This window comes from Bos taurus, chromosome 14, assembly GCF_002263795.3.
Source record: "Bos taurus isolate L1 Dominette 01449 registration number 42190680 breed Hereford chromosome 14, ARS-UCD2.0, whole genome shotgun sequence".
Taxonomy (NCBI): domain Eukaryota; kingdom Metazoa; phylum Chordata; class Mammalia; order Artiodactyla; family Bovidae; genus Bos; species Bos taurus.
Window position 1 is genome coordinate 28,070,411 of NC_037341.1, and position 14,029 is coordinate 28,084,439.

Below are 14,029 nucleotides of genomic sequence, written 5' to 3' on the forward strand. Positions count from 1 at the left end.
CCGCTCGAGGGCGTCGGGCGGGGGCGGTGCTCCGCCGCGGGGGCCTATGGGAAAGGCCGTCCGGGCGCATGTGCGCTGGGGCCGCAAGGGCGGGCGACTCCGGGGACCCAGAGGCCGCGCCTACCCCATCGCTCCGCGGCCGCCCGGACCCCTGGCCCCCAGCCCGCCCCGCGGCGTCTGCGGGGGCTCAGGAAAGTGCGGTGGGATCCGCGTACTCGAGCCCGCCCTTTCAGCTGTTTCCTCGACGTGACCTGAAGTCACCCGGAACTAACTGGGGCGCAGGGTCCCGCGGTCGAGTGGGGAGCGCTGGATTGCAGCCTGACCTGATTGGTAACCAGGCAGCGGGGGAGGCTGGCGAGAGGTTCTAGAAGTCGCCTGAGAACTTTGCGCCAAAGTCGTCTTGAGGAATGCTGGCAGCGGAGTTGGACACCCCCGCTTTCCATCAGGGATGGTTGGTGACTTGGGAGGTGGTTTCCGCGTCCTGCCATTTGCGTGCAGGTAGAGGCTTCTGGACCAAACGAAGAGAAGATGAGGAAAGCCCGATAGATGTGAACACGCCCACGAGCATCGCCTCAGCTCAGAACTGGGTCAAGGAGGGGCCCACTCCTGGCATCACGACAAAAACAAGTCCAGGCCAGGCCCGCACACGGTGCCTCCTAACTTTAGCAGACTGTTCTCCAACAGGGCACAAAGGGTGACTTGGGTTCCTAATCACTAAAAGTTTTTTTGAGGTTTCTGTTTCAAATTTGAAAAGAGATTTAGAAACACTGAACTTGTTTTGGTGGGCTAGTAGATGAAAGGTAAGCTTTTTCTTTCTATGTGAAAACCAAAATATAAAGATATGGCTTATACTGGGAGTTCCCACCTATAAGGGTGAAAATCAGAATAGAAGAGTATTTGATAATCAACTCAAGGCCAAATATAGAGGATGCAAAGATTAATTGGGCAATGCCTTGTTTTTTCGTCTTAGAAGTTTGGAGTTTTGTAAGGAAAAGAGAGAACAGGATTTGTGAAGAGAATGTATTTCAAGAAGAGAGAATGCAATATGTCGTATGCTTTGTTAATATAATAATGCTGCTCTGGAAGGGCGTGGTGAGCGATAAGCTGAATGGATGTGTTTGTGAAAGGCCCTACATATTTGGCTTGTTTTGAACTCAGATGAACAGATGAGGAAACTGTACCAGTATGAAGTTGTGAGCAATTGTCTGTCCACATAGGAAAAAAAGTATTACCTCTCATTATACACAAAAATAAACTCTAGGTGAGTAAAGATACAAACGTAAAAGGCAAACTGTTATACTTTGATGAGAAAATATAGGACTGTGTGTCCATGACGTTGATGGAATTTCAGAAAACATATTTCTAAAAAACATGTTAGTGGAAGAAATTGGTAGATTAAATGATGTTATAATTTTAAAACTTCTGTTTAACTAAATGAATTGAAGATAAGGCACAAATTTGGAAGATATATTTACAAAATACAGAATTTCAAAGATGTTTATTTCTAGCATGTACAAAGAACTAAATGAACAAGAAAGAATAACAACCTAATAGAAAACTAGGAAAATAATATGAAAAGACAAAGGTTCACTAGTCATCAGGGAAATGCAGATTACAACAAGATAGTATGTCACATCCATCAGAATGACAGAAGTGTAAAAAAGTGTACCCTTGATAATAAGGGTGTAGAAAAACAAGAAGTCTCAACACTGCTGGTAGAATTGTAAAGTATTACAACTGTTTTTGGGAGCAATTAGGCAATATGTGGTAAAAGGGAAGGTGCACATAGTGTATAACACAGCGTTTTTTAGACTTAGTATTTGCCCTAGAGAAATGCCTGCATGTGTGAATAAATAAACATATACAAGTATGTTCTTTGTAGCATTCTCTTGTAATAGTGAAATATTAAGTGCAACTTAAATCATTATAAATAAAAGAATGAATACATTGTATAATTAACTGATATTTAGAATGCATGAAAATTAATAAATTGGAGCTGGTTATCAACAGAGTTGGTGGTGCTAATGGTAAAGGACCCACCTGCCAATGTAGGAGCTGTAAGAGAGGAGGAGCAGGTTCGATCCCTAGGTCAAGATGATCCCCTGGAGGAGGAAATGGCAACCCACTGCATTATTCTTGCCTGGAGAATCCCATGGAGAGAGGAGCCTGGTGGGCTACAATCCATAATGTCACTAAGAGATGGACATGACTGAAGCAGCTTGGCATATGGCACATCAACAGAGTTAATTTTATACCAATAAGAAAAAACAGATAAGTTATGCTGGTGTCCAGAGACTTATGTCAACTGCCTAAGCCAGAATCTGTCTACAGATCTTAAGAAAAACCATGAGATATACAAGGAGTTTAAAATAAAGTTACACATGATATACGCCTTTAACAATACTTGGAGATGGAGGGCACCACAAACATCAAATTAACAGAAAGACTGCTAAGTAGCAAACTCCAGCAAGTTTTCTCCACTGCTGCAAGACTCCGATGCTGAGAGCAGAGGATGCAAGCCTTCCTCTTTGAAAAGGAGGAAAGAGGAGCAAGTAATTTAGACAAAGCATAGGCAAAATCAAGCCCTGAAAGAAAATGTCAAACATGAAATGCCAGGATACTGAGCACAGGCTAGGTCTTGGAAGGCTGTGTATGCCTGTGCTCAGGAGCTCAGTAGTGTCTGACTGTGCAGCCCTATGAACATGGCCCGCCAGGCTCCTCTGTCCATGAGGATTCTCCAGACAAGAATAGTGGAGCGAGTTGCCATTTCCTCCTCCAGGGGATCTTCCCCACCCAGGGATGGAACCTGTGTCTCCTGCAGCTCCTGCATTGGCAGGTGGGTTCTTTATGGCTGAAGCCCTACCCCTGGGAAGCCCTCTTAGAGGGTTAGTACTGGCTGTCAGGAAGGAGCCAGAGATGGCAACTTCAGGTAAGTATTGTTTCTGAGGACAAAACAGCTGCTTTGACAAGCGGGTAGTGTCCCTTCAAGAGAGGACAGTGAAGGGAAAGAAGGAGATAAAGGGGGAAATAAAGAGAAATAAGTCATGGCAATGACCCCACTTCACCCCCACATACACACAGTTGCCACCACTAAAACATCTGTTGAAGGAATTGTTAAGAAAAAGGAGAACATCCAAGACACCATAAAACCCAAGTGGATCAATCATGAAGAATGGAAATGAACCTGAGATAGCCTGAATCCTCAAATCTACAACCCAGCTCAAGACCTGATGGATTTACTAGGCTCTCGTGATACCTGACAAATCAAGGAAAGGAAGAGCTGTCGCTGATCTGAGATATTACCTACAGATGTTACTCTACAGCTAAACACAGTGTCCAACATAAAATATTATTTAAAATATGAAGGAACAGAAATATGTACTAGTAATCTAATAAGAAAGATAAAATAGACTCATAGATGACCCTGATCCTGGAGTTAGAAGAAAAGGCCTTTATTTCTTGAAATACAATTGATGTACAAGAGTATGTTAAGTGTGATCAAAGTGATTTGATATTTGCATACCTTAGGAAATGTTCACCACAATACATCTAGTAACCATCTGACTCCATACAAATTTATTACAATAAAATGTTATATATGACATCTCTATGTCTTATTTATTTTCTAAGTGGAGGTTTGTATCAATTAGGAATGCAGGAGATGCAGGTTTGATCCCTGGGTTGGGAAGATTCCCTGGGTTGGGAAGATCCCCTGGAGGAGGAAATGGCAACCCACAGTATTCTTGCCTGGAGAATCCCATGGACAGAGGAGCCTGAGCAACTTAGCAAAAGTATTTCAGACATCACCTTACTAGTTTGCTGAGTTTGAGGTTTGTATGTTTGACCAGTTTTGTGAGCTGCTGGCTTGATTTAGGTGGGTAGCAAAACTATTACTTGCTCTAGGACTTCTGTGTTATTTCCATAAGGGAAATACATTGATAATCTGAAATCATGATCTGGGCTGATAGTTTCCAAATCAAATTATCTGATGAAGTGATATACTCTGGCTTTTATCACTTAAGTTTTAACTTTTGAAAGTATGCATGGCTTAATTTTATGAAATTAATCTGTGGTCCCTTTAAGCATAACAACACCGGGGAAAGTGGTATTGAACTGAGCAGCGGTGGTGGAAGTGGGGGAACCAGTCTGCAATTGAAATTGAGGACAACTAGATGGATGATACTTTTTTCTTAAGCTTTTCTGTAAGGAAAAGCAGTTTTTGAAAAAGAATACCTAGTATTCTTATTTAAAAATGGACAACCAACAGCTATAGTTTGAGTGAAAAATCTTTATTTTGTTTTGAACAATATTCGAACAAACATTATCTTGCAGTTCAGTAACAATGAGCACATGTTAGTCTTTTAAAAGGCACTTCTGGTGCAATTACTGTAAAGTAATAGAGACAATTCAATAGTGATTTATCGTGCCACCTTATAAAACTGCTTGTTTATTTTACATTGTTGTAATGTTCCTCAGTGAATCACTGCATTCCATAAAAAATTCAAAATCCTATCATGAAATGTACTTCTGTTGATTGACTTACTTTAATTCTATTTACTGTTAATAACATCACCCATGAATAATATTTAAAAGACATTTAAAAATACTATCTATTGTGCTAAAGTAATCATTCCTTTATAGAGTCAGAAGAAAGTGGTTTAAGTTCCCAAAATGTGAATGAAGTGGAACTTTGTGATGTAAACCATGTAAGAATAAAAGTTGGGTAAACTAGAGCTTTTTGTTGTTGCTGTTATTTACACTTTTTAAGTGTTTTTATTCTGCTGTTATTTTTAATTAAACAGTTTTAAATTTATGATTTTATAAAGGTTTTATCATTTTTTAGAAAACAAGCATGATCTAATTTTTTTAACAAAAATTATAATGTACAGTTAGCTTCCCAATGCTAAATCACAAAGACGTTCTCTAAAGAACATTCATAATCATTTGATTTTTTACAGATGTATGTACAAAGAATCATAAGTACCAACTCATCTGATTAGAATAATTTTCTTATAAAGAAAAACAGCCTTTACATAGTCTTTCACAAAGCTAATATTGTATGATTAATGTTGAAACCCAACTAAGCTAAAACATGTTTAACAAATTTTGTATCCTGTGTTCTTTCATTAGGTTTAAAATAAAATTCAAAATTATACTGTAAAAATTGTCATAAATTGAAAGTTATATTGACATATCTTTCTCAATAAATGAAATATGCATTAACATAGCTACAGTACAAACAGCACATTTTAACTACTGATTTTTTTAAGTGAATATGAATTGTAGGATTTGGCTAGAATGTTCTGATAATATAGTAAAACCTAAATTATTTCATGCATAGTCTGAAAAGTTCCAGATGTAACTGACTGATTTTACAATGTAAACATTTCCTTCCCCTTGTGTAATCATGTTACTGTTTAGTTAAAAATAGAGTCCATGTATATGGCAACCAAATATTATTCCATCTCTGAATTTCTATGGAGTTAATTGTATCAACATGAATAATTTCCTAGAGACCTGATGCAGCGTATAATAGTTTATTGCATATGGACTTCATTCAAAAGTTTCTATTGTGCAGATATGCTAAATAGAATTTCCCTGAGGTGAACTAGCTTGGTGGCCCGTGGAAATAACTATGTAAAACTGTACTCAGACTTCAATCTGAATTATAGTCTCATCTGACACACCTAAAAAAGTGTGAATAGATTTTTATAGTCAGTTGATTTGTGCTAATATTTCTCTTCAGTGGACTATGTATTCATTTATAATTAAACCTATATAACCAGAAAAGTTTTTAAAAATAAAACTGTAAACACAAATGTACACATGACGGTACTTCAGAGATAACTTTCTTTCAAATGCCAAAAAAGGAACCTCTTCTATGCTTTTAAGGTATACTAACATTTAATTACTTCTAAGGTAAAGAAAAGATACTTAAAAAGTAAAGAAGTTTCCCAAATACCCACGTTGCTCAAGTTAAAAGATTTTTACATTAAAAAAAAAAAAATCAGAAAAGCATTAATTTAAAGATTCCCTTCCTTTCATTCATATAACCAGATAGGATCTCAGTCATGAATTTTTAATCAGGAAACCTTTCACATCAAGTAACTTCTTCTCCTTTAACCGTCTGTGAAATGCTGCTGAGATAATTTTCCGACTTCATTATAAAATTTGTCCACTCCTGACAGATGTCCTCTATGGAGTACTCTTCACCACCGTATTCCAGTGGAAGAATGTCTGGGAAATACTGGAGTAAGCTTTGCTTGTAGTTGTCCCCATGCATATGAATCTGAAACAGACAAAATGTTTTAGAAGATATGCCCTCTGCCTCCCAGTATAGCAGAGGCATTTCCAGCAGAAACTCAACATCATAAAACGAGGTATTCTCATCACATCTAAGACAGAAGAACATGTAGTATGTCGGGACAAATGATGTAGTATCTGCATCATTTGTCCCTCTGCTTATGAAGCCAATAATTTTACTTATGTTTAGACGGAAAAGGCAATGGCACCCCACTCCAGTACTTCTGCCTGGAAAATCCCATGGACGGAGGAGCCTGGTAGGCTGCAGTCCATGGGGTCGCTCAGAGTCGGACAGAACTGAACGACTTCACTTTCACTTTTCAGGTTCATGCATTGGAGAAGGAAACGGCAACCCACTTCAGTGTTCTTGCCTGGAGAATCCCAGGGACGGGGGAGCCTGGTGGGCTGCTGTCTATGGGGTCGCACAGAGTCAGACACAACTGAAGCGACTTAGCAGCAGCAGCAGCAGCTGATGAAGCTGCTCATCTTACTATTTTCTTATATTTGCATCCTTATAACTATTCAGAATTTATAAAAAGATACTTTTTCTTTCAAAAGTAGATTTTTAAAACTAAATAAAATCATTTCATACATTCTATTTCCTATTAATGTATTGGTGATTCTTAGCAAAAGATCGAATATCCTGGAATGGTTCTGTAGATGATTAAAGTGTACTTCTTTTTATTAGTTCTTATCAGGGGGTTTCCCTGGTGGCTCAGTGGTAAAGAATCTACCTGTCAATGCAGGAGACACGGGTTTGATCTCTGGTCCACGAGGATGCCACATGCCAAGGAGCAACTAACCCTATGTGCCACAACTATTGAGCTGTGTTCCAGAGCCCAGGAGCCACAACTACTGAAGCCCCCACACCCTAGAGCCTGTGCTCTGCAGCAAGAGAAGCCACTGCAGTGAGAAGCCCATGCACCACAACTAGAGAGTAGCCCCTGCTCACCGCAACTAGAGACAAGCCTGCGCAGCGACAAAGGCCCAGCACAGCCAGAAATAAATAATAAATAATTTTTGGAAATTATTTTATACCTTCTGTTCCCTACTAATGTATTGGTGATTCTTAGCAAAAGGTGGAATATCCTGAAATAGTTCTGTAGATGATAAAAGTGTATTTCTTTTTATTAGTTCTTATCAAAAGCATACATTTGAGCACACAACTAGGTATGTGGGGAATAATTTATGTGGTACAGTTGACAGATAGTCTTTGGCTAATAAATTAAGAGTAATTATGATGGTTGAGAACTTAAATTTTCAAACATTTTAAACTATATAAATTCATCATATAATGTCCTGAAGTTAAAGACTTGGAAACTTTGATTAAAAGCACATCTTGTTACAAATATATAAACAACCTTTACTTATCTGCTAGGGTTCATGTGTAAATTCAGTCTTCTAATAAGCACCTGCTATGTGCTAGGGTTGACATTACTTTGCCAACAAAGGTCCGTCTAGTCAAGGCTATGGTTTTTCCTGTGGTCATGTATGGATGTGAGAGTTGGACTGTGAAGAAGGCTGAGCACTGAAGAACTGATGCTTTTGAACTGTGGTGTTGGAGAAGACTCTTGAGAGTCCCTTGGACTGCAAGGAGATCCAACCAGTCCATTCTGAAGGAGATCAGCCCTGGGATTTCTTTGGAGGGAATGATGCTGAAGCTGAAACTCCAGTACTTTGGCTACCTCATGCGAAGAGCTGACTCATTGGAAAAGACTCTGATGCTGGGAGAGATTGGGGGCAGGAGGAGAAGGGGACAACAGAGGATGAGATGGCTGGATGGCATCACTGACTCGATGGACGTGAGTCTGAGTGAACTCCGGGAGTTTGTGATGGACAGAGAGGCCTGGCGTGCTGCGATTCATGGGGGTCGCAAAGAGTTGGACAGGACTGAGCGACTGGACTGAACTGAACTGAACTGATGTGCTAGGGTTGAGGCTTCCCTGGTGGCTCAGATGGTAAAGAATCTGCCTGCGATATGGGAAACCTGGATTCGATCCCTGGATCAGGAAGTTCCCCTCAAGAAGGGAATGGCTCTCCACTCCAGTGTTCTTGCCTGGCAAATTTCATGGACAGAAGGGCCTGGCGGGCTACAGTCCAGGGGGGTCGCAAAGAGTAGGACATGACTGAGCAACTAAGACTTCCACTTTCACTTCATGTGCTAGGATACAAAGACTGAAAGAGGAATGAAACAAGTTTCTTGTACTCAGGAACCTCACAGTCCCAATTCTTGATTTTTTCAGAAATGTTTAATTCAAAAATTCTACTATCACTTCAAGAAAGAGGAAATAAGATCATTCACAGAGTATTGCCAAAACATTTAAAGGGAGAAAGTGGCAAGATTTGGTCTTCCTCACCCTCCTCATTTTGGCAAATCTGTTTCATGTCAATTAACTTCCACTGAAATGCTCCACTTAACTTCTCAATTTTAAATTTTTCTTCTTTTCTTGCTCATGTTATCCTGTTTATTAGGTTCAATTTATTGCTATATCTTGGGGTTTTTGTGATCCAAAATATAACTCAAAATAGAAATACTTATTTTTATGTCTTTCAGAGTTCTACAGAGATGGCCAGCTATTATCAAACTATATTGAAGAGAGGAAAAAATGAACAAAAAATTGACTTTTATAAAAATGAAAGAATAGGGGTGGTTCCTCTTAAAGACAGACAGAAATACCTACTGGAAAACCTCAAATGAAGCTCTATGGTCATAATTTTCTGAGAAGATGCAAGATAATACATTTTCAGAATCCGAAAGAATATACTTTCTAAAATTCCAAATATGTTATTACTCACATTATCAGTACTTATATTTAAGTAATTTTTGAGATTTAAATCATCAAAGCCTTTAAAACCTGTTTGTGTCCTTGCATTAGATGTTGCCAACATTTGTCTAAATATTATGCTCTAAAAATTATCCTTTAAAGGAATTCCTTGGAAAGATCCAGTGGTTAGACTCTGAACTTCCACTGGAGAAGGCACAGGTTTGATCTCTTGTGGGAGAACTAAGATCCCACAAGCCATGTGGCATGGCTAAACAAAAAAAAAATTATCCTTTACAGATTCATGCAGAAGAATGGTTGCCATTTTGGGGAACTCAGATTCTATTGTGAACACTTGAAAAATTCCAAGTGATACCACCTGAGCTAAGACTCCACAAGATAGGTAATAAAACATCAAATCTCTTTGCTTTAACTAACATGACATTAAGTCACACACTTTGGGTACTGCGGTTTTCAGTTACACATGTCTAATATAAGTACATTTATTATTTACATAAATAATACATTCACATGGCTAGAAATCAAAACAAGATAAAAGACAGCAAGACAGTGTCTTGCTCCCAACCCTAACCTCATCCACTCCATCCATAACTTGCTTCTGTTCTATACTGAGTAAACAATTTGGTTGTTGTATATCCTTTTTGAGGATAACTTTTATGCAAATAAAACTATAGTTTCTGATGTCTTCCCTTTTTATACAAAAGGTAGTATAACATAAACATTATTCTGCATGGTCTTATTTCACTTCCCAATACATCCTGCAAGTCGTACTGTGTTCCATTGTGTGGATGTATCATAGCTTATTTAACCAGTTCCCTCATGATACACTTGATAGTTTCCAATCTTTTGCTACAATGAATTGTATATATAATTTTGTTTATGAGCAGTTATTTGTTGTTGTTTTATTGCTAAGTAGTGTCTGACTCTGCAACCTCATGAACTGTAGTCCACCAGGCTCCTCTGTCCATGGGATTTCCCAGGCAAGAATACTGGAATGTGTTGCCCTGCCCTCCTCCAGGGGATCTTCCTGACCCAGGTATCAAACCGGTGTCTGTTGCATTAGCCTGTGAATTCTTTACCATCTGAGCCACTAGGGAAGCCCCATGAGTATATCTTTGGAAAAAAATCTCAGAAATGTGAAGGTTGTAATTTTTATAACTATGGCCACACTTCCCTCTATAGGGAATATATCATTTTGCAGTCTCACCAACCATGTATGGGAGATCTGGTATTTGATTTTAATTAAAAAGAAATTTTTATTTATAAAAGTAGTTGGATTATTAAATATTCAAAACACTTGGATAATGCTCTGTGTGTGTCAGGGGAAGGGTGGTAATAAGAGAGCTATTCTTAAATTTTAAAAGGAGTGGAACATATAATACAGAAGAATTGTGATTTGAAAATGTTTTACTCACCCGTTCCTTAATTTTTTCAGTCAGAAATGGTTTAATCATGGAAAAGACAGCATGGAAAATTATTGGCTCATTTATCAAATGGATACCACGAACTTTTAATGGAAAGGAATCCTTTTGAAAATAAAGAAAATGTCTTATTAATAACAAAACATAAATCAATATGTGATCCTATCAACAAACCCCTTTTTTGAACACTTGCTAAATGTACAGCAATACCTAAAGTGTGATTTAATTTTCAAAATTATGCCATCAACACAATAGCCTAATTTATAGTTCGCTGTCCCTAGAGTAAGAAAAGTTTTCACCATGTAACTTAGGCAAAGTATTTAAAGAAATACATGCATATTTCATAAATAAGACACAGAACATGTCTCCCCCAATCACATATAAATGTGCTTTTGAAAAATCAGTGAGTCACTTGTATATTTATATTTAACTTTTCCCTTCAAATTTTTATTTTGAGGAAAAAAAACTTTCATAAAAGTTTCCTTCAAAAGAAAAAGTACAATAAACAAACACTTAAACTTTTTTTTCACTTTTAAACTTTTGACACAGGTATAAGTCTTTCATATCAAAGTAATATCAGCTTTTTTCTAAGGTTACAAAGTTAAGAATTGAAAGAAAAACATTATCAGCAGTTTCCCTAACCAAAGATGTGTTGTTAATTTTTTCCTGCCAAGGTTCTTTTATGCAAAATTCTTTTCTTTTTTTTTTTTCAACACACAGCTTTTAGAGATGTGTTACCAAATTGTCACTTTTCCTTTCAGGTTCTTTCTATGAATAATTTTATTTTAAACATAATTTCCATTATGCTCTCTAAATAATTTACACCCTGTTTTGTTTCACAGACATAACACAATTTTTGTAAACATAGTGGGTTTTAAATATTGAAGCTATAATCTGTCAAGTGGCTGTATCATCGTCCAAGTAACCCTTTTCCTATTTCTGGATAAATAAGCTGTTTCTAATTTTCTTCTCGGAGAAGGCACTGGCACTCCACTTCAGTACTCTTGCCTGGAAAATCCCATGGACAGAGGAGCCTGGTAGGCTGCAGTCCATGGGGTCGTGAAGAGTCGGACACGACTGAGTGACTTCCCTTTCACTTTTCACTTTCATGCTTTGGAGAAGGAAATGGCAACCCACTTCAGTGTTCTTGCCTGGAGAATCCCAGGGACGGGGAAGCCTGGTGAGCTGCCGTCTATGGGGTCACACAGAGTCAGACACGACTGAAGTGACTTAGCAGTAGCAGCAGCATGTCACCTCTCTGACATAGTAAAATAATGTGTAAAATGGAAAAAAATAGTCATATGTCATAAGCTTTTGGTGTAGCCATTAAACGGTAATGCATTTAAAACATTCAGTAAAGTATCCAGCACAGAGTAAACCATCATTATTATACACAAAGTCTTTGCTATATTTAAGATTATTCCTTGGCTAGATTTCCACAGTAGGATTACTGGGTCAAAGATGATGGCCATTTTTAAGACTTATTTTCTGGAATGAACTGTTCAATCTATACCAACCAAACCTATATGACACTTTGTTGTATATTATCATTGTTATCAATATTATTTTTTGAGTCAATTTTTAATTTAGGAACAAAATTTTAATGACAGATAAAGTCATCACATTCTTGTTTAAATGTATGAATTCTGTGGTTTGAAATTTTGAACATATTTTCAGTTTGTTGCAACATTCTTTCTTTTTGAAATAATAATTTTACTTCCTCTTACCATTATTGAATTCTATGTATCTCTTCTAAAATTTTATTTAATTTTCTAATAAATGTACTTATGTGTGTGATTGTGCTCAGTCACTCAGTCTTGTCTGACTCTTTGCAGCCCATGGACTATAGGTCACCAGGTTCCTCCATCCATGGGATTTCCCAGGTAAGAATATTGGAGTAGGGAACCACTTCCTACTCCAGGGGATCTTCCTGATGCAGGAATTGAACCCGAGTCTCTTGGCAGAAAGAGACTTTACCACTAGCATCACCTGGGAAGCCCAATAAATGGAGTGGATTGCCATGCCCTCCTCCAGGAGATCTTGCCAACCCAGGGATCAAACCCAGGTCTCCTGCATTATTGTCTGAGCCACCAGTGAAGCTCAAGAATACTGGAGTGGGTAGCCTATCCCTTCTTCAGGGATCTTTCTGACCCAGGAGTCAAACAAGGGTCTCCTCCATTGCAAGCAGATTCCTTACCAGCTGAGGTACCAAGGAAGCCCAATAAATATACTATCCCTTCTCTTTAACACACAACTAAATTTATATTTAATATTTGGAAGCATTATCCTGAAGACAGTACCTTGGACAGCAAGGAGATCAAACCAGTCAATCCTAAAGGAAATCAACCCGATGCTGAAGTTGGAACTCCAATATTTTATCCACCTGATGTGAAGAGCTGACTCGTTGGAAAAGACTGATGCTGGGAAAGATTGAAGGCAGGAGGAGAAGGGGATGACAGAGGATGGGATGGTTGGACGGCATCACCGACTCAATGGACATGAGTTTGAGCAAACTCCAGGAGACAGTGAAGACAGGAAAGCCTGGTGTGCTTGCAGTTCATGAGGTCACACGAGTGAGCGATGGAACGAAAACAATCCTGAATAGACTACACACTTACTGTGAGAACAGCAGCAATCTTCTTGGCTACAGAGGGGGTAATTTGAAAGGCATGAGCAAACTGCCAGCCTTCCAAATCAAAGACAGCCTTGATTCCATTTCGCTGTGTCTCTACCTCCTGGACAATAAGCTCCGACGTGATGAGACTCACACGAAATGCATCATAAGCTGTGAAAACTTTTGGGTCCCAGTGTGCTAAAAAAAAAAAAATGTAAAAACTTATATCTCAGTACTGTGTGAAGAATAAAGGATCAGAAAGATTTACAGAAGGAAATGGATTCTTTTTAGATTTCAAGATCAATAGAAATAGTACATATACGAAGATCATGAATAGAATAACAGATCAAATTGGTGGTCCAAGAACATGAGCCTGCTTTTCCCTCCCTCCCTCAAATCGCTAGTAAAAAACAGATTCTTTCAACTTCCCTGGTGGTCCAGTGGTTAGGACTTTGCCTTCCAGTGTAGCAGGGGAGGGTTCAATCCCTGGGAGCTAAGATCCCACATGCGTTGGGGTCCAAAAGCCAAAACATAAAACAGAAACCATATTGTAACAAATTCAATAAAGACGTTTTTAAAAAAAAAGTGAAAGTGTTAGTCACTCAGTTGTGTCCTACTTTTTTGTGACCCCCATGGACTATAGTCCACCAGGCGCCTCTGTCCATGAGATTCTCCAGGCAAGAATATTGGAGAGGGTTGCCGTTCCCTTCACCAGGAGCTCTTCCTGACCCAGGGATCACACATGTGTCTCCTTGTCCACATTAAAAAAAGAAGAAGAAGAACAGATTCCTAAGGGCATGGGGAAAATAAAAGAATGAATGCAGGCTGTGTCTGATGGCCAGATGAAACTACAGCACAAAATATGCAGGACGGAGCTGTGGCTGAAGGTGGGAATGCCTCTGGATATG

General features: G+C 38.7%; 2 protein-coding genes and 1 long non-coding RNA gene across 4 annotated transcripts in view; 1 reads left to right on the forward strand and 2 right to left on the reverse strand.

The window, feature by feature from the left end:
- Positions 1-2,071, reverse strand: part of GGH (gamma-glutamyl hydrolase) — a 25,017-nt gene extending 22,946 nt beyond the window's left edge. Inside the window, exon 1 of the mRNA XM_025001595.2 lies at positions 324-2,071. The gene's annotated coding sequence lies outside the window, so the exon portion shown is untranslated. The remainder of the gene's footprint in view (positions 1-323) is intronic.
- On the forward strand, positions 69-9,159 carry LOC132342198 (uncharacterized). The gene is made up of 2 exons (XR_009490484.1): positions 69-800; positions 8,858-9,159. It is a non-coding gene; the product is annotated as an uncharacterized lncRNA (long non-coding RNA).
- Positions 4,271-14,029, reverse strand: part of TTPA (alpha tocopherol transfer protein) — a 29,852-nt gene continuing 20,093 nt past the window's right edge. The window contains exons 3-5 of one of the 2 annotated variants that reach the window (NM_001206676.1): positions 13,126-13,319; positions 10,502-10,612; positions 4,271-6,289 (exon numbers count right to left, since the gene is read on the reverse strand). In NM_001206676.1, coding sequence (NP_001193605.1) covers positions 6,101-6,289; positions 10,502-10,612; positions 13,126-13,319 — 494 coding nt within the window. In that variant the 3' untranslated portion in view covers positions 4,271-6,100. The remainder of the gene's footprint in view (positions 6,290-10,501; positions 10,613-13,125; positions 13,320-14,029) is intronic. The other variant, XM_025001428.2, reaches the window with a different exon arrangement.